The sequence below is a fragment of the Micromesistius poutassou genome, assembly GCF_964030765.1.
Source record: "Micromesistius poutassou genome assembly, chromosome: 6".
NCBI lineage: Eukaryota > Metazoa > Chordata > Actinopteri > Gadiformes > Gadidae > Micromesistius > Micromesistius poutassou.
Window position 1 is genome coordinate 18247161 of NC_140276.1, and position 20770 is coordinate 18267930.

General features: G+C 45.4%; 2 protein-coding genes across 2 annotated transcripts; both read left to right on the top strand.

The window, feature by feature from the left end:
* Positions 1 to 1362: 1362 nt before the first annotated feature.
* LOC311344923 (aerolysin-like protein) lies at positions 1363 to 6009 on the top strand. The gene is made up of 3 exons (XM_084469268.1): positions 1363 to 1470; positions 4258 to 4750; positions 5407 to 6009. The coding sequence occupies exons 2-3, from the start codon at positions 4268 to 4270 to the stop codon at positions 5875 to 5877; spliced, it is 954 nt and encodes a 317-aa protein (XP_084325394.1). The 5' UTR covers positions 1363 to 1470; positions 4258 to 4267; the 3' UTR covers positions 5878 to 6009.
* Positions 6010 to 12953: 6944 nt separating this feature from the next.
* LOC311344922 (aerolysin-like protein) lies at positions 12954 to 17607 on the top strand. Its single transcript, XM_084469267.1, has 3 exons — positions 12954 to 13086; positions 15856 to 16348; positions 17005 to 17607. The coding sequence occupies exons 2-3, from the start codon at positions 15866 to 15868 to the stop codon at positions 17473 to 17475; spliced, it is 954 nt and encodes a 317-aa protein (XP_084325393.1). The 5' UTR covers positions 12954 to 13086; positions 15856 to 15865; the 3' UTR covers positions 17476 to 17607.
* The last annotated feature ends 3163 nt before the right edge of the window (positions 17608 to 20770 follow it).

The following is a 20770-nucleotide window of genomic DNA, read 5'->3' on the forward strand; positions in this document are numbered from 1 at the left end:
GAAGCATTCTGGCGACCTCCTCCATGATGCTGTTCCTCCGGGCTTCTGGGACCCGGTTAGGGCGCGACACGCACCGTGACGCCTGGTGCCGTTTTAATGTCATGTTCGGATATCGCGGTCCGGCCGGGTGTCTCCGAAAAGACATCTTGGTGTTGCAAGACGACTTCCTCGAGGTCCTGCTTCTGGGCGGGGCTGAGGTCGTCTCCCACGGGGACCTCCGTTAGGCTGCGCCGGGCGGCCAGGACCAGGGAGCCGGTATCGGGGGGGGGGGGGGGGGTACTGGTCCGCCACTGCTTCAGCAGGTTCACATGGTAGAGCTGAGTGGGTTTGTGTCTCCTGGGCTGCCTTACCCTATAGTTCATGTCTCCCACTTTGTCGACCACCTCGTCGAGTGGGTCGAGTTGCCCGCATTCTCCACCATATGTGGCAGCCCGGCTTGGCAAGAGAGCACTGCCCCGTCCCAAAAACAGCCCAAGAGTCTGGATAAGTGCAAAAGCCACTAAAGTGCAAAAGTGTCAACACAGCACTTTTAATTAAACAAAAAAAAGGAACTCTTACTAACTACAACAAAAGACTACTATGGCGGCATCCATAGGCTTGCTCGGTTGAGTGGATTCTCTGCACCCACGTCGTCTGGGTTCTCCTCGTGTGTGACCCAGGGAAGAGCCCCGAATGAGTGTGGAAGCAGGCAATTTAAGCATGCTTCCTCCCGGCTCCCTTGATTGATTTCCCTTGATTGGCGGGAGCTCCTCCTGGAGTGGTACACCACGTCCACCACGACTCCTCTTGGTCGTCTGGGCCATGGTGTTGGGGTCGGGTTGTCACAGTGTGTGTTAGTGTGTGTGTGTGTTTTAGGCCATCCTGTGTGTCAGGGCGAGTTCATCAGAATTTTGCTTTGTTTTATGGGCTGGGCCGGTGTGTGTGTGTGTGTGTGTGGGTGCATGTGTGTGTGTGTGTGTGTGTGGGTGCATGTGTGTGTGTGTGTGTGTGTGGGTGCATGTGTGTGTGTGTGTGTGTGTGTGTGTGTGTGTGTGTGTTACAGTGTGATGTTAGGCCATCCTGTGTGTCAGGGCGAGTTCATCAAAATCTTGCTGTGTTTTATGGGCTGGGCCGGTGTGTGTGTGTGTGTGTGTGTGTGTGTGTGTGTGTGTGTGTGTGCATGTGTGTGTGTGGGTGTGCATGTGTGTGTGTGGGTGTGTGTTACAGTGTGATGTTAGGCCATCCTGTGTGTCAGGGCGAGTTCATCAGAATCTTGCTGTGTTTTATGGGCTGGGCCGGTTACATTGCTTAATGGTAATGATTAATGACTTCCTCCTGGACACAGTCTTAAGCAGGTCTTAACTCCACTGCTCCAGAGCTACGGGACACAGAGACACCGTCCGCACCGCCACTCCTCCTCATCTCCGCTCCACTTCTCTCCTTTTCTTGTAGGCCCCCTATCTCTTTTTTCTAACTGAAGGCGTGTTCTGAGTAAGTATGAATTAATTCATTCACCTTAATCATTGTGCTGTTTATTATAATGCTTTAGGTGCTGTTTCATTCATGTAGACTGAATATAACGCTGTATAAGAGAGATCTTGTATCTCTAGTTTCAGAGTATTTTTTTTGTATTGCGGGTTCTTATTAATAATTAAAGATGAACTAAGCTGGGGCAGTGAAAAAATACATAGATAGAAGGAACGTGAATCATTTTCAGTCAGTTGTCAGAATAGTAAACAGAAAGGACCCTGTCTATCTGCTTGTTGTAATGAATGTCCTTATTAGTGATGGCTCGTTCACAAACAAATCAGTTAGAACGAACGACTCTTTAACATGAACGAACCGACCTGATTCCCCGTTTCAGTTCGTCTTGTTCGTTCTCCGAGACTCGACTCCCAGCTCCACCCACTAGTCGCTGGCGCTGACTCACAGGTCGCCGTTCGTTCACTGACTGTGTTTAGCGGTGAAGACTCGAGGACTGAGAAGTCACAAGAGCCAGCTGGGCAACAACATCCCGATTCCGAACATGAAGCGCTCCTCAGCTAAAAAGAACTTAGTTAATGTTATGTTGATTGATGACCGTTTGCACCATTGCACGATCGTGATTCGTTTGAGAATGAGAACGAGGGAGGAGCTGAGTCTGACTGACTCAGCTGAGAACTGCGCATTCGTGATTCGTTTGAATGAGAACGAGGGAGGGGCTGAGACTGAACGATTCAGCTGAGAACCATGATTCACCGCTACCCGACTGAACGAACAAACGATTCGAACGAATCTTCTTGGCGAACTGACCGACGCAAACTGATTCAAGCAAACGAATCATGAAATCCATCACTAGTCCTTATTGAGTATCCTTCTGTTGAGGGTTACAGAGACAAGTAGTGAAATCACAGTTAATCATTAGGACAACATTCTTTCATTAATTCACCGCCATTTTGAATCCTCCATTAATTCACATGTTTGAAAGGGGACTTAAAATCTGCATGAAAAAACAAAGTAGGAAAAAATGTATGAAAGCAACTCATAGCCAGACAAGCACAGGTAACCAAACACAATGCAGCCTTATCCCCAGTGTTGTGCCTGAACGCGTTCATTGACATTAAAACAACTCAAAACATTTGTTTTCAGAAATGTGCAACTCACCGATTGGTTTGTGGTGTTTGTCGATGTTCCAAATCAAGTATTGTAGCAAAATACAGTTTCTGTCGTGTTTTATTTGGCATTTTGTAAATCCATTGATTTCTGTTGGAAGACTCATTGCTCGTTGACCCGGAAACGGAGAACGGGGCTGGTTGTACTCTTTTCGCTCGGTCTAGCCAAGGCCCCCAGGAGCAGTACCTACTTCCGCAATCCACCCATGCTCAGTGGCCAAGCCCGGTATTGCAGTTTTTTAGTGGGCTGTGGACAGGTCCCTCAAATCATGGGGCCCGGAATAAGATATCCCCGTTCACTCCAATACAAGTTTACAATACAAATTTTCTCTGGATATCAATCAAAGGCTCATAATTATTTTTGGACCATGTACTATTAAAATGTAAGTTTTCTCTTTTTTCGCATTTTATTAGCCAGAGAAGGAGGGGTGGGCAGCTGAAAGGAGTCGTAGTACAACAAATATTGTTTCGGCCGGGCCTCCGAGAGGGCTCAGTGCATGTATAGTATCACATATAGTGAATAATCGGGGGGGTTAGAAACTTATACTTCCATGGTCGGTAAACAATGCGACAATGCTCGCTCAGAACTCTCGCTTATGATGCTACAATGCTAACAATGCTAGAGAACGAGAATATTTCTGCATCCGGAAAGTCATGCACTAGGGAGTGGCTAGGCTCCCATGATGTGGAAGCAATTCTGTCCTTGATGTTGCCCTGCGCCAATGAGCAGTTTCCATAGGAATGAATGGGCGCCATGTTTCAATCCGGTGTCCATTCTTCATAGGTCCATGGTCTAGCCCTACTGTTGATACTGAGAACCGAGTGAAAAGACTACAACCAAACGTAAACAGACCCATTTGCAGTTCCGGTTTGGTTTCCGTTTCAATGGGATTTACAAAATGCCAAATAAAACACAACAGAAACTGTATTTCTCTACAATACTTGATTTTGAACATCAACAAACACCACTAACCATTCGGTGAGTTGCACATTTCTGAAAACTAATGTTTAGGGTTGTTTTAAGGACAGGTTTGTGCATACATGTAGCCAGCCATTCTGAAGCAGGCAGGGGCGATTCTAAATGAGCCAAATACCCGAGACAGGACCAATCATCAAGACAAGACAAACCAGAAAGGGAGCTCAATGTTCAAAATACAGGAATTGTCTTTTAAGGCCTGTGTACGGTGTGTTTTAGCCGGGTTTTCGCCTGGAAGGCTCTATAGAAATCTGGCACCCTATTGAACGAAGTAACCCTAACCGAGAGAGCGTTGGTTCAGAAATAATAGCTTGCAGCAACATATTGAAAAAAATAACTGTGAACTAGTTCATTTTTGGAACTGTGAAAATTTTGAATTATGAACTATGAACTGAACTAGTTCAGTTTCAATTTGTGAACTGAACTTTGAACTAGTTCATGTAGAAAGTTAACTTTCCCAACACTGCTTATCACCCTTATGAGTAGCACCTGTGTTTGAACTGACATGTCTAACTAACATTATTTTCACAGCATCAGTGCTGTTACACTACGATACATAGATCTGATTTCCTTTTACAGCTTGAAATGTCTGCATCTTTTGTCAAGCATTTGGAGGATGCATGAATATATTGATGAACATTTCTGTTTTAGGTTATTAAACATGGCGACTACACTGTATCTCATTGGTGGAGGTGGAGGCACTTCATTTGATTTCACTGGCCTTAACAATGGTGCCACCCTCAAGAAGATTGGAGTTGCAGTGGGAGGCTGGCAGATCAAAGCTGTGCGGGCAGAACTGACCGACGGGCGTGTGCAGACCTTTGGAAATGCAAACACTTTCAATGAGTTTACGTTCAATCTTGGCGAGCGCATCACCAAGCTGTCCCTGTGGGGGAACGGTGCCGGGACACGTCTGGGTGGCATTAGGTTCTGGACGAGCTCTGGACGGGAGTTCTTCGAGCACATGAATGGCTGGCCGCTGAAGACCGAGTACTCTATCGATGTGGGGTCTGGAGTCTGCCTGGGGTTGGTGGGGAAATCTGGCTCAGACATCGACAGTATGGGATTCCTCTTCATCAATGCCATCAAGTCGTCTGTGCTAACCGACATGACCTATCCCAGCCTGGCCATGTACACACCCCAGGTGAGTGCTGCTAAGTGTGGAAGACCTGAGTCAGAATATGGCAGGCTAAGTGGGCCAATACATTTCAGTGAACAAGTGTTTCTTTATTAACTCAGAAAAGCAATTAAAATGGGGTCATTTTCATGCATGAATAGAACCTGTTTTTGTAGGTTGTGTCCAGGACAGAAATTGGCACGTATTTTTCCTCTTTCCTATCACTAACAGCATGTGTTACACCTATATATCATAGGGCAGATTACTCTTGTATATTAATCAAAGAAATGTATTTTATAAAGCCCTTTTTATATCAGCAGTTGTCACAAGGTGTTTTTTTTAAGAAGAAATAAGAAAGATTTGTTCTGTTGAAATGCTTGTTGGCCCACTTTGCGTTCCATAAAGGACAACTTGATGAGTTCTGTCCACTGTATAAACATTATAATTTGATATGGGGTTGACAGTAATGTCTTTTGTTTAATTACATTAGGTCAATAAAATAGTGTCAGCACTTAAATCTTTTGAATTTCTCCCCCTGGGGATTAATGAAGTGTTAAAGTCTAAATGTTAGACTAAATAAATAAGTTGATATTTTCTGTACTTTTTATTAAGTTATTTTGTGTGTTGCCTGAACAATATTAATCTTTTTTGTGTTTTTCTGTGTCTGTGTGTGGGGTATGTAGGTAAACAAAGAATATATCAAATCTGTGTCTTATCACAACGGCACTACTGAGGCTCAAGAGCAGAAACTTACGTACAGCAGATCTGTGACCAAGTCTACCACCTGGAGCACCACCAATAAGATTGAGTCCACCGTCAGTATGACTGTTACAGCAGGGATCCCGGATCTGGTGGAGGTGTCTGGTGGGTTTAGCTTGACTGTGGGATCGGAGCAGTCCTCTTCAATGACCAATGAAGAGACCATTACAGAATCAGATGAGGTCAATGTGAAGGTCCCGGCAGGAAAGACCGTGAGCGTTGAGTTGTCAGTGGGACGAGCAGTCATCGACCTCGCCTACTCGGCCAAAGTGAAAATCACATGCATGAATGGCAGCGAGCTGGTCTTCCCATCCACCGGCAACTACAATGGTGTGGCTTACACTGCAGTGTTGGTAAAAACCACTGAGTCTGATAAAGTTATGAATGTCAAATAAGATGCATGAGCATCTTACTGTGCACGGTTTTAATATTGATTGCATAACATTGGTTTGATTGGTAATGCAGAGTCACGTGAACTTGCTAAGTGAATGACTGTCACAGATAAATAAATCATCATCATAAACCTGCTTGTGTTTCCATGTCCATCCTTAGAGCTTGTAAAACAAAATATGAAAATGAGTCAGTCTAGCTGATCCCATTATTTAACGTTTCAGTTTAGTAAATGATAATTTCAGTTCAAATATTCTATATGCTGTTAATAATTTAGTTTTCCAGCCTGGAAAGATAATAACTTACTGCACACTTCCAGTCAGATGCTAATTGCTTTAAAAGTTTATGTTTATGCTAAATGGCTTCAGTACACAAATGTGGGACAGCTAATGCTCTAAATAGTGCCAAAGATAATTCATTAAATTGTTCCAAATATACATATTATTGCTAACAGAAAAATAGCAATACAGCCGAAGGCACACCTTTATAGGACAAAACATGTTGGTTCCCTAACCTAGGGTGACCTCTGTCCCCAAAACACGGAAAGAGTTCACCGAGTGTAGAGCAGGGGTGTCAAACTCATTTTAGTTCATGGGCCACATACAGCCCAATTTGATCTCAAGTGGGCCGGACCAGTAAAACAGTTGCATAGTAACCTATAAATAACAACACCTCCAAATTTTTCCTTTTCTTTTTAGTGTAAAGAAGTACAAGTACATTCTGAAAACGTTACAATTAATGAACCATCCATTTACAAAACAGATGTCTTAAGAAAAATAAGTGCAATTTCAACAATATGTCTCAGTTTTTCCACATTCAATCAGTCTACTGTCATTACATGTGCATTACAATTTACAGATCACAGTGGATCTACAAAGGCACAAAACGTTTAGTCATGTATTTTGGAACTGAACAACAATATAGTATTTTACTTCTTTATGATTCGAACAACTTCTAACTTTTAGAAATTAATTTAATTGTCCATACATTTCCACTTCTGTGTAGTAATGCTGGAATCACCACACCACACCAACTAAAGTGGAAGCTATTGAGGAAGAAGGTTAAGTTATCCCCTGCCTTACCAACCATTTACAAATCAAAAGTTGTGCCAGTGCCTTAGCAATAGGGTTCCACCAATATTGTTTTAAGATAGAAGTCTGATACTGATTGCTGCTGATTGACAATATTGCACAATGTTCAATATTTTCAAATAATAATAAACATTCTTTTTTTTTTTTAGAGAACAGTATTCTGGACAGGGTGGAAAAGCCTCTGAAGTGGGCTACTCACTGTAAGAGAAGATTGATGATGTCACGGTATAAAAGACTCCTAGGGAACCCCTGAGGCCCTGAGGCAGTGTGAGGCAGTGTGAGGCGGTGTGAGGCGCTGTGAGGCAGTGTGAGGCGGTGTGAGGCGGTGTGAGGCGGTGTGGGTCAGTGTGAGGCGGTGTGAGGCGGTGTGAGGCAGTGTGAGGCGGTGTGAGGCGGTGTGAGGCGGTGTGAGGCGGTGTGAGGCGGTGTGGGTCAGTGTGAGGCGGTGTGAGGCAGTGTGAGGCGGTGTGAGGCGGTGTGAGGCGGTGTGAGGCAGTGTGAGGCGGTGTGGGTCAGTGTGAGGCGGTGTGAGGCGGTGTGAGGCAGTGTGAGGCGGTGTGAGGTGGTGTGGGTCAGTGTGAGGCGGTGTGAGGCGGTGTGAGTCGGTGTGAGGCAGTGTGAGGCGGTGTGAGCTCTTCTGCACCGTAGCGCTGGTGATCGTACCGGAGGTCTACTTCAGAACACGCCCTCCAAAGTGCACACAAACAAAACTCACCCACAGCCGGTGGAACGGCCTGTCCCGACACCAATAATTCAATTATTGGTAATTCAATTCAATTCAATTTTATTTGTATCGCCCTTAATCACCGGTACAGTCTTAATGTCTTAATGACCCCTCCTGACCCTAGCCAGGGAAAGGAACGCAGACATAGAAAGGTGTTTTCTAGCCTGTCTCCGTAATGCGCTTTATTCATGTTTGAGTTTCTGGAGTTTGTTATCCAAAACTTGAAAAATGTTTAAAGTTTCTCAAAATATTCAGAGTGGGGGATCCCTCCCTCAGAGTGGGGGATCCCTCCTTCCAGGGATGGTCAGGACTGCAATGGGAGCCATAACATACATACATACATACATACATACATACATACATACATACATACAGGCGAAACAATTTAATTCTATGATAATCTGTGATGGTGAGAGAAGGACACTCACGCTCTGTTCCAGACTAAGGCCATCTCCAACAGGCTCTCTAGGGTCGATAGCTACTCACAACAGTCAGAACAGCATCCACACTACGGAAGCCAAGCCTTGTGGGGTTAACGAATCCCACGCTTGAATGGAGTCGGTTGGCACGGCTCTGTTGTGTGACTGCCATCTGCTGGTGGCCAATGGAACAACCACCTGTTTTAATCTTAACCAATCCAGATAGACCACTGTTAAATTACCCTGGACACAGGCCCGGATTAATAAATGTTGAGGCCTGGGGCTATTTACCAGGAGGAGGCCCCTCCTGGGGGTGGGGGGGGTTCAGTGCAGTACGGAGTTGTTGTAACCGGCCCAACCAGCCGGTTGTGTGTGTGTGTGTGTGTGTGTGTGTGTGTCTCTCTCTGCGTGTGCGTGTGTCTCTGTGTGTGTGTGCAGGGCAGTTGCTAGGAATTCTGGGCCCCCTGAAAGAATATCGGTGTAGGCCCCTCTACCCCATTCATTGCCACCTTAAATGTTCTTGTTTTTCAGTGTTCTTGACGGTGCCTGGTGTAATACACCCAATTTGTTTCCTTTTTTACATTTAACGACTTAACAAGTCAGAGTATTATTATGTAAATTATGTATTATTAATTGTCTTATTCTCATTTCCCTGATTTGCAACACGTTATTACACCTCTGATTGCAAATACATTTTCAATCAACCACTCAACAAATAGGTGTGGGTATTTTATTGTATTTAACAATCAAGCACTGATATGCAAAAAACTAAGTGTCCTGGCTCAAGATAGTCCACAGGTAAATATGTAGCATTTAACTTAGATGTGCAAGTGAAACAAAGAGCACATGGAATACGTTGTTGTAAAACAAATATAAGAAACAACAACAAGCCTCATCTAATCTCAATTAAAGTTTAAATTGAATTGTTTGTTCACTGTAAGTCTCAACGCTCACTCACTTCCGATGAGGAGGAACCATGGGAAGAACCCCCCCCCCCCGTCAACAATTCGGCACCTGCCCCTCAAAACTCCTGTGCACGTCCCTGGGAAGAATGAACCGCGGTGTGGACCAAACCATTTTTTAAGAAGGGGCCAAGGGGATTATTGAAATTATTAAGATTAGATTATTGTATGATTTGTGGCTTTGTTTTAATTCGGATTCATTCATATGAATATATATTAGTTCAGTGTATGCATAATCATTTTGTCATAGAGGCTACTGGGGGCTCTGTGTGGGCCCTAGCGGGCTGTGGGCCCTTATAATTGTCATAACCTTTCCCCCCTATACGACGGCGCTGTGTGTGTGTGTGTGTGCGTGTGCGTGGGTGTGGGTCAAACTGGGTGTGACATTATTAATTTACTTTGTATTGGTTTTATTGTTCCTGCTTCAGTTATAGCCCACTAATGTATAACGTTTTGTAAATCTGTATGAAAGATAATGTACATTGTTCTGATTTTGATTTGATGGTTATTTAGAAAACGTACAGAGCCTATTGGTGTGGTGGTTTCCCTCGCTCTGGTACTACAAATGTCTTCAAGTGTCGCCACCCTGTCTTCAATCAAGTTTACCAGTACAAACTGCAATATCAGGATCCATCATGTTTCAGATAACACGATTAGATCAAGGAAATAAAACACCAGTATACCCTTTCATATAACCCAACATATCTGGCTATTGTCTCACATGAAGCCAACTAAATACATCAGTGTTATGTGTGTGTGTGTGTGTGTGTGTGTGTGTGTGTGTGTGTGTTAGAGTGTGTGTGTGTGTGTGTGTGTGTGTGTGTGTGCATGTGCTGCTGCTGCTATCCTGTGTGTTAGGGCAAGTTCATCAGAATTTTGCTGTGTTTTATGGGCTGGGCCAGTGTGTGTGTATGTGTGTGTGTGTGTGTGTGTGTGTGTGTGTGTGTGTATGTGTGTGTGTGTTTGTTACAGTATGATGTTAGGCCATCCTCTGTGTCAGGGCGAGTTCATCAGAATCTTGTTGTGTTTTATGGGCTGGGTCGGTGTGTGTGTGTGTGTGTATGTGTGTGTGTGTGTGTGTGTGTGTATGTGTGTGTGTGTTTGTTACAGTATGATGTTAGGCCATCCTCTGTGTCAGGGCGAGTTCATCAGAATCTTGTTGTGTTTTATGGGCTGGGCCGGTGTGTGTGTGTGTGTGTGTGTGTGTGTGTGTGTGTGTGTGTGTGTGTGGCAACCCGGCTTGGCAAGAGAGCACTGCCCCGTCCCAAAAACAGCCCAAGAGTCTGGATAAGTGCAAAAGCCACTAAAGTGCAAAAGCCAACACGGCACTTTTAATTAAACAAAAAAAAGGAACTCTTACTAACTACAACAAAAGACTACTATGGCGGCATCCATAGGCTTGCTCCGTTGGGTGGATTCTCTGCACCCACGTCGTCTGGGTTCTCCTCGTGTGTGACCCAGGGAAGAGCCCCGAATGAGTGTGGAAGCAGGCAATTTAAGCATGCTTCCTCCCGGCTCCCTTGATTGATTTCCCTTGATTGGCGGGAGCTCCTCCTGGCTCCCTCTGTTGGGAAGGAGTGTGACAACCTGGCCCCAACACCACGACTCCTCTTGGTCGTCTGGGCCGTGGTGTTGGGGCCGGGTTGTCACACTCCTCCACCGCTGGCTGAGACCTAGGGTTGCCTCCGACCGACCAGAGGCAAGCATCGCGGCGGGACAGGGTGTCGGCGTTGGCGCGCTCCCTGCCCGGCCGGTGTTCCACCTGGAATCGAAAATCCTGCAGTGCCAGGAACCACCTCGTCACCCGTGCATTTGTGTCCTTCGCCCCTGCCATCCACTTGAGGGGAGCATGGTCAGTGACGAGCGTAAACTCCCGGCCCAGGAGGTAGTACCTGAGCTTGTCCAGGGCCCACTTGATGGCCAGGGCCTCCTTTTCCAGGGTGGAGTAATTCTTCTCGTTTGAAAGGAGCTTCCTACTGATGTACAGTATGTTACCGGATGTTCCTCGCACGCCCGGACCTGTGACAGCACTGCTCCCAGTCCTACTTCGGACGCATCTGTGTGAACAATCAGAGGCAGAGAAATCTGGGGTTATTGGGACTGGTTCCGAGCAGAGGGCTCGCCGGAGGAGCCCGAACTTCCTCAACTCCCCGAGGACCGCCCGCAGCTGCCGGAGGTGAACATCCCAGCTGGTGCTGTGGATGATGATGTCATCAATGTACGCGGCTGCGTACGCCTGGTGTGGCCTCAGGATTTGATCCATCATCCGCTGGAAGGCTGCGGGGGCGCCATGGACACCGAATGGGAGGACTGTGTATTGGTACAGCCCCCCCGGGGTCGCAAACGCTGTCTTTTCGCTGGCGGCTTTGGTGAGGGGGACCTGCCAGTACCCCTCTGTTAAGTCCAGCGTGGTCAGGTAGCGGGCGGGTCAGAGTCGCTCGATCAACTCGTCTACCCTGGGCATGGGGTAGGCGTCGAATTCTGAGGCTTCATTCAGCCTCCGGAAGTCGTTACAGAAACGAAACGTCCCATCGGGTTTGGGAAGGACGATGGGGCTAGACCAGACACTGCGCGACTCTTCGATGACGCCGAGCTGAAGCATTCTGGCGACCTCCTCCATGATGCTGTTCCTCCGGGCTTCTGGGACCCGGTTAGGGCGCGACACGCACCGTGACGCCTGGTGCCGTTTTAATGTCATGTTCGGATATCGCGGTCCGGCCGGGTGTCTCCGAAAAGACATCTTGGTGTTGCAAGACGACTTCCTCGAGGTCCTGCTTCTGGGCGGGGCTGAGGTCGTCTCCCACGGGGACCTCCGTTAGGCTGCGCCGGGCGGCCAGGACCAGGGGAGCCGGTATCGGGGGGGGGGGGGGGGTACTGGTCCGCCACTGCTTCAGCAGGTTCACATGGTAGAGCTGAGTGGGTTTGTGTCTCCTGGGCTGCCTTACCCTATAGTTCACGTCTCCCACTTTGTCGACCACCTCGTCGAGTGGGTCGAGTTGCCCGCATTCTCCACCATATGTGGCAGCCCGGCTTGGCAAGAGAGCACTGCCCCGTCCCAAAAACAGCCCAAGAGTCTGGATAAGTGCAAAAGCCACTAAAGTGCAAAAGTGTCAACACGGCACTTTTAATTAAACAAAAAAAAGGAACTCTTACTAACTATAACAAAAGACTACTATGGCGGCATCCATAGGCTTGCTCCGTTGGGTGGATTCTCTGCACCCACGTCGTCTGGGTTCTCCTCATGTGTGACACAGGGAAGAGCCCCGAATGAGTGTGGAAGCAGGCAATTTAAGCATGCTTCCTCCCGGCTCCCTTGATTGATTTCCCTTGATTGGCGGGAGCTCCTCCTGGAGTGGTACACCACGTCCACCACGACTCCTCTTGGTCGTCTGGGCCATGGTGTTGGGGTCGGGTTGTCACAGTGTGTGTTAGTGTGTGTGTGTGTGTTTTAGGCCATCCTGTGTGTCAGGGCGAGTTCATCAGAATTTTGCTTTGTTTTATGGGCTGGGCCGGTGTGTGTGTGTGTGTGTGTGGGTGCATGTGTGTGTGTGTGTGTGTGTGGGTGCATGTGTGTGTGTGTGTGTGTGTTACAGTGTGATGTTAGGCCATCCTGTGTGTCAGGGCGAGTTCATCAAAATCTTGCTGTGTTTTATGGGCTGGGCCGGTGTGTGTGTGTGTGTGTGTGTGTGTGTGTGTGTGTGTGTGTGTGTGTGTGTGTGTGTGTGTGCATGTGTGTGTGTGGGTGTGTGTTACAGTGTGATGTTAGGCCATCCTGTGTGTCAGGGCGAGTTCATCAGAATCTTGCTGTGTTTTATGGGCTGGGCCGGTTACATTGCTTAATGGTAATGATTAATGACTTCCTCCTGGACACAGTCTTAAGCAGGTCTTAACTCCACTGCTCCAGAGCTACGGACACAGAGACACCGTCCGCACCGCCACTCCTCCTCATCTCCGCTCCACTTCTCTCCTTTTCTTGTAGGCCCCCTATCTCTTTTTTCTAACTGAAGGCGTGTTCTGAGTAAGTATGAATTAATTCATTCACCTTAATCATTGTGCTGTTTATTATAATGCTTTAGGTGCTGTTTCATTCATGTAGACTGAATATAACGCTGTATAAGAGAGATCTTGTATCTCTAGTTTCAGAGTATTTTTTTTGTATTGCGGGTTCTTATTAATAATTAAAGATGAACTAAGCTGGGGCAGTGAAAAAATACATCGATAGAAGGAACGTGAATCATTTTCAGTCAGTTGTCTTAATAGACAACAGTAAACAGAAAGGACCCTGTCTATCTGCTTGTTGTAATGCATGTCCTTATTAGTGATGGCTCGTTCACAAACAAATCAGTTAGAACGAACGACTCTTTAACATGAACGAACCGACCTGATTCCCCGTTTCAGTTCGTCTTGTTCGTTCTCTGAGACTCGACTCCCAGCTCCACCCACTAGTCGCTGGCGCTGACTCACAGGTCGCCGTTCGTTCACTGACTGTGTTTAGCGGTGAAGACTCGAGGACTGAGAAGTCACAAGAGCCAGCCGGGCAACAACATCCCGATTCCGAACATGAAGCGCTCCTCAGCTAAAAAGAACTTAGTTAATGTTATGTTGATTGATGACCGTTTGCACCATTGCACGATCGTGATTCGTTTGAGAATGAGAACGAGGGAGGAGCTGAGTCTGACTGACTCAGCTGAGAACTGTGCATTCGTGATTCGTTTGAATGAGAACGAGGGAGGGGCTGAGACTGAACGATTCAGCTGAGAACCATGATTCACCGCTACCCGACTGAACGAACAAACGATTCGAACGAATCTTCTTGGCGAACTGACCGACGCAAACTGATTCAAGCAAACGAATCATGAAATCCATCACTAGTCCTTATTGAGTATCCTTCTGTTGAGGGTTACAGAGACAAGTAGTGAAATCACAGTTAATCATTAGGACAACGTTCTTTCATTAATTCACCGCCATTTTGAATCCTCCATTAATTCACATGTTTGAAAGGGGACTTAAAATCTGCATGAAAAAAAAAAAGGAAAAAAAAGTAGGAAAAAATGTATGAAAGCAACTCATAGCCAGACAAGCACAGGTAACCAAACACAATGCAGCCTTATCCCCAGTGTTGTGCCTGAACGCGTTCATTGACATTAAAACAACTCAAAACATTTGTTTTCAGAAATGTGCAACTCACCGATTGGTTTGTGGTGTTTGTCGATGTTCCAAATCAAGTATTGTAGCAAAATACAGTTTCTGTCGTGTTTTATTTGGCATTTTAAATTTCAAATAAAATCCATTGATTTCTGTTGGAAGACTCATTGCTCGTTGACCCGGAAACGGAGAACGGGGCTGGTTGTACTCTTTTCGCTCGGTCTAGCCAAGGCCCCCAGGAGCAGTGCCTACTTCCGCAATCCACCCGTGCTCAGTGGCCAAGCCCGGTATTGCAGTTTTTTAGTGGGCTGTGGACAGGTCCCTCAAATCATGGGGCCCGGAATAAGATATCCCCGTTCACTCCAATACAAGTTTACAATACAAATTTTCTCTGGATATCAATCAAAGTCTTTTTTCGCATTTTATTAGCCAGAGAAGGAGGGGTGGGCAGCTGAAAGGAGTCGTAGTACAACAAATATTGTTTCGGCCGGGCCTCCGAGAGTGCTCAGTGCACGTATAGTATCACATATAGTGAATAATCGGGGGGGTTAGAAACTTATACTTCCATGGTCGGTAAACAATGCGACAATGCTCGCTCAGAACTCTCGCTTATGATGCTACAATGCTAACAATGCTAGAGAACGAGAATATTTCTGCATCCGGAAAGTCATGCACTAGGGAGTGGCTAGGCTCCCATGATGTGGAAGCAATTCTGTCCTTGATGTTGCCCTGCGCCAATGAGCAGTTTCCATAGGAATGAATGGGCGCCATGTTTCAATCCGGTGTCCATTCTTCATAGGTCCATGGTCCTAAGCCCTACTGTTGATACTGAGAACCGAGTGAAAAGACTACAACCAAACGTAAACAGACCCATTTGCAGTTCCGGTTTGGTTTCCGTTTCAATGGGATTTACAAAATGCCAAATAAAACACAACAGAAACTGTACTTCTCTACAATACTTGATTTCGAACATCAACAAACACCACTAACCATTCGGTGAGTTGCACATTTCTGAAAACTAATGTTTAGGGTTGTTTTAAGGACAGGTTTGTGCATACATGTAGCCAGCCATTCTGAAGCAGGCAGGGGCGATTCTAAATGAGCCAAATACCCGAGACAGGACCAATCATCAAGACAAGACAAACCAGAAAGGGAGCTCAATGTTCAAAATACAGGAATTGTCTTTTAAGGCCTGTGTACGGTGTGTTTTAGCCGGGTTTTCGCCTGGAAGGCTCTATAGAAATCTGGCACCCTATTGAACGAAGTAACCCTAACCGAGAGAGCGTTGGTTCAGAAATAATAGCTTGCAGCAACATATTGAAAAAAATAACTGAACTAGTTCATTTTTGGAACTGTGAAAATTTTGAATTATGAACTATGAACTGAACTAGTTCAGTTTCAATTTGTGAACTGAACTTTGAACTAGTTCATGTAGAAAGTTAACTTTCCCAACACTGCTTATCACCCTTATGAGTAGCACCTGTGTTTGAACTGACATGTCTAACTAACATTATTTTCACAGCATCAGTGCTGTTACACTACGATACATAGATCTGATTTCCTTTTACAGCTTGAAATGTCTGCATCTTTTGTCAAGCATTTGGAGGATGCATGAATATATTGATGAACATTTCTGTTTTAGGTTATTAAACATGGCGACTACACTGTATCTCATTGGTGGAGGTGGAGGCACTTCATTTGATTTCACTGGCCTTAACAATGGTGCCACCCTCAAGAAGATTGGAGTTGCAGTGGGAGGCTGGCAGATCAAAGCTGTGCGGGCAGAACTGACCGACGGGCGTGTGCAGACCTTTGGAAATGCAAACACTTTCAATGAGTTTACGTTCAATCTTGGCGAGCGCATCACCAAGCTGTCCCTGTGGGGGAACGGTGCCGGGACACGTCTGGGTGGCATTAGGTTCTGGACGAGCTCTGGACGGGAGTTCTTCGAGCACATGAATGGCTGGCCGCTGAAGACCGAGTACTCTATCGATGTGGGGTCTGGAGTCTGCCTGGGGTTGGTGGGGAAATCTGGCTCAGACATCGACAGTATGGGATTCCTCTTCATCAATGCCATCAAGTCGTCTGTGCTAACCGACATGACCTATCCCAGCCTGGCCATGTACACACCCCAGGTGAGTGCTGCTAAGTGTGGAAGACCTGAGTCAGAATATGGCAGGCTAAGTGGGCCAATACATTTCAGTGAACAAGTGTTTCTTTATTAACTCAGAAAAGCAATTAAAATGGGGTCATTTTCATGCATGAATAGAACCTGTTTTTGTAGGTTGTGTCCAGGACAGAAATTGGCACGTATTTTTCCTCTTTCCTATCACTAACAGCATGTGTTACACCTATATATCATAGGGCAGATTACTCTTGTATATTAATCAAAGAAATGTATTTTATAAAGCCCTTTTTATATCAGCAGTTGTCACAAGGTGTTTTTTTTAAGAAGAAATAAGAAAGATTTGTTCTGTTGAAATGCTTGTTGGCCCACTTTGCGTTCCATAAAGGACAACTTGATGAGTTCTGTCCACTGTATAAACATTATAATTTGATATGGGGTTGACAGTAATGTCTTTTGTTTAATTACATTAGGTCAATAAAATAGTGTCAGCACTTAAATCTTTTGAATTTCTCCCCCTGGGGATTAATGAAGTGTTAAAGTCTAAATGTTAGACTAAATAAATAAGTTGATATTTTCTGTACTTTTTATTAAGTTATTTTGTGTGTTGCCTGAACAATATTAATCTTTTTTGTGTTTTTCTGTGTCTGTGTGTGGGGTATGTAGGTAAACAAAGAATATATCAAATCTGTGTCTTATCACAACGGCACTACTGAGGCTCAAGAGCAGAAACTTACGTACAGCAGATCTGTGACCAAGTCTACCACCTGGAGCACCACCAATAAGATTGAGTCCACCGTCAGTATGACTGTTACAGCAGGGATCCCGGATCTGGTGGAGGTGTCTGGTGGGTTTAGCTTGACTGTGGGATCGGAGCAGTCCTCTTCAATGACCAATGAAGAGACCATTACAGAATCAGATGAGGTCAATGTGAAGGTCCCGGCAGGAAAGACCGTGAGCGTTGAGTTGTCAGTGGGACGAGCAGTCATCGACCTCGCCTACTCGGCCAAAGTGAAAATCACATGCATGAATGGCAGCGAGCTGGTCTTCCCATCCACCGGCAACTACAATGGTGTGGCTTACACTGCAGTGTTGGTAAAAACCACTGAGTCTGATAAAGTTATGAATGTCAAATAAGATGCATGAGCATCTTACTGTGCACGGTTTTAATATTGATTGCATAACATTGGTTTGATTGGTAATGCAGAGTCACGTGAACTTGCTAAGTGAATGACTGTCACAGATAAATAAATCATCATCATAAACCTGCTTGTGTTTCCATGTCCATCCTTAGAGCTTGTAAAACAAAATATGAAAATGAGTCAGTCTAGCTGATCCCATTATTTAACGTTTCAGTTTAGTAAATGATAATTTCAGTTCAAATATTCTATATGCTGTTAATAATTTAGTTTTCCAGCCTGGAAAGATAATAACTTACTGCACACTTCCAGTCAGATGCTAATTGCTTTAAAAGTTTATGTTTATGCTAAATGGCTTCAGTACACAAATGTGGGACAGCTAATGCTCTAAATAGTGCCAAAGATAATTCATTAAATTGTTCCAAATATACATATTATTGCTAACAGAAAAATAGCAATACAGCCGAAGGCACACCTTTATAGGACAAAACATGTTGGTTCCCTAACCTAGGGTGACCTCTGTCCCCAAAACACGGAAAGAGTTCACCGAGTGTAGAGCAGGGGTGTCAAACTCATTTTAGTTCATGGGCCACATACAGCCCAATTTGATCTCAAGTGGGCCGGACCAGTAAAACAGTTGCATAGTAACCTATAAATAACAACACCTCCAAATTTTTCCTTTTCTTTTTAGTGTAAAGAAGTACAAGTACATTCTGAAAACGTTACAATTAATGAACCATCCATTTACAAAACAGATGTCTTAAGAAAAATAAGTGCAATTTCAACAATATGTCTCAGTTTTTCCACATTCAATCAGTCTACTGTCATTACATGTGCATTACAATTTACAGATCACAGTGGATCTACAAAGGCACAAAACGTTTAGTCATGTATTTTGGAACTGAACAACAATATAGTATTTTACTTCTTTATGATTCGAACAACTTCTAACTTTTAGAAATTAATTTAATTGTCCATACATTTCCACTTCTGTGTAGTAATGCTGGAATCACCACACCACACCAACTAAAGTGGAAGCTATTGAGGAAGAAGGTTAAGTTATCCCCTGCCTTACCAACCATTTACAAATCAAAAGTTGTGCCAGTGCCTTAGCAATAGGGTTCCACCAATATTGTTTTAAGATAGAAGTCTGATACTGATTGCTGCTGATTGACAATATTGCACAATGTTCAATATTTTCAAATAATAATAAACATTCTTTTTTTTTTTTAGAGAACAGTATTCTGGACAGGGTGGAAAAGCCTCTGAAGTGGGCTACTCACTGTAAGAGAAGATTGATGATGTCACGGTATAAAAGACTCCTAGGGAACCCCTGAGGCCCTGAGGCAGTGTGAGGCAGTGTGAGGCGGTGTGAGGCGCTGTGAGGCAGTGTGAGGCGGTGTGAGGCGGTGTGGGTCAGTGTGAGGCGGTGTGAGGCGGTGTGAGGCAGTGTGAGGCGGTGTGAGGCGGTGTGAGGCGGTGTGAGGCGGTGTGAGGCGGTGTGGGTCAGTGTGAGGCGGTGTGAGGCAGTGTGAGGCGGTGTGAGGCGGTGTGAGGCGGTGTGAGGCAGTGTGAGGCGGTGTGGGTCAGTGTGAGGCGGTGTGAGGCGGTGTGAGGCAGTGTGAGGCGGTGTGAGGTGGTGTGGGTCAGTGTGAGGCGGTGTGAGGCGGTGTGAGTCGGTGTGAGGCAGTGTGAGGCGGTGTGAGCTCTTCTGCACCGTAGCGCTGGTGATCGTACCGGAGGTCTACTTCAGAACACGCCCTCCAAAGTGCACACAAACAAAACTCACCCACAGCCGGTGGAACGGCCTGTCCCGACACCAATAATTCAATTATTGGTAATTCAATTCAATTCAATTTTATTTGTATCGCCCTTAATCACCGGTACAGTCTTAATGTCTTAATGACCCCTCCTGACCCTAGCCAGGGAAAGGAACGCAGACATAGAAAGGTGTTTTCTAGCCTGTCTCCGTAATGCGCTTTATTCATGTTTGAGTTTCTGGAGTTTGTTATCCAAAACTTGAAAAATGTTTAAAGTTTCTCAAAATATTCAGAGTGGGGGATCCCTCCCTCAGAGTGGGGGATCCCTCCTTCCAGGGATGGTCAGGACTGCAATGGGAGCCATAACATACATACATACATACATACATACATACATACATACATACATACAGGCGAAACAATTTAATTCTATGATAATCTGTGATGGTGAGAGAAGGACACTCACGCTCTGTTCCAGACTAAGGCCATCTCCAACAGGCTCTCTAGGGTCGATAGCTACTCACAACAGTCAGAACAGCATCCACACTACGGAAGCCAAGCCTTGTGGGGTTAACGAATCCCACGCTTGAATGGAGTCGGTTGGCACGGCTCTGTTGTGTGACTGCCATCTGCTGGTGGCCAATGGAACAACCACCTGTTTTAATCTTAACCAATCCAGATAGACCACTGTTAAATTACCCTGGACACAGGCCCGGATTAATAAATGTTGAGGCCTGGGGCTATTTACCAGGAGGAGGCCCCTCCTGGGGGTGGGGGGGGTTCAGTGCAGTACGGAGTTGTTGTAACCGGCCCAACCAGCCGGTTGTGTGTGTGTGTGTGTGTGTGTGTGTGTGTCTCTCTCTGCGTGTGCGTGTGTCTCTGTGTGTGTGTGCAGGGCAGTTGCTAGGAATTCTGGGCCCCCTGAAAGAATATCGGTGTAGGCCCCTCTACCCCATTCATTGCCACCTTAAATGTTCTTGTTTTTCAGTGTTCTTGACGGTGCCTGGTGTAATACACCCAATTTGTTTCCTTTTTTACATTTAACGACTTAACAAGTCAGAGTATTATTATGTAAATTATGTATTATTAATTGTCTTATTCTCATTTCCCTGATTTGCAACACGTTATTACACCTCTGATTGCAAATACATTTTCAATCAACCACTCAACAAATAGGTGTGGGTATTTTATTGTATTTAACAATCAAGCACTGATATGCAAAAAACTAAGTGTCCTGGCTCAAGATAGTCCACAGGTAAATATGTAGCATTTAACTTAGATGTGCAAGTGAAACAAAGAGCACATGGAATACGTTGTTGTAAAACAAATATAAGAAACAACAACAAGCCTCATCTAATCTCAATTAAAGTTTAAATTGAATTGTTTGTTCACTGTAAGTCTCAACGCTCACTCACTTCCGATGAGGAGGAACCATGGGAAGAACCCCCCCCCCCCGTCAACAATTCGGCACCTGCCCCTCAAAACTCCTGTGCACGTCCCTGGGAAGAATGAACCGCGGTGTGGACCAAACCA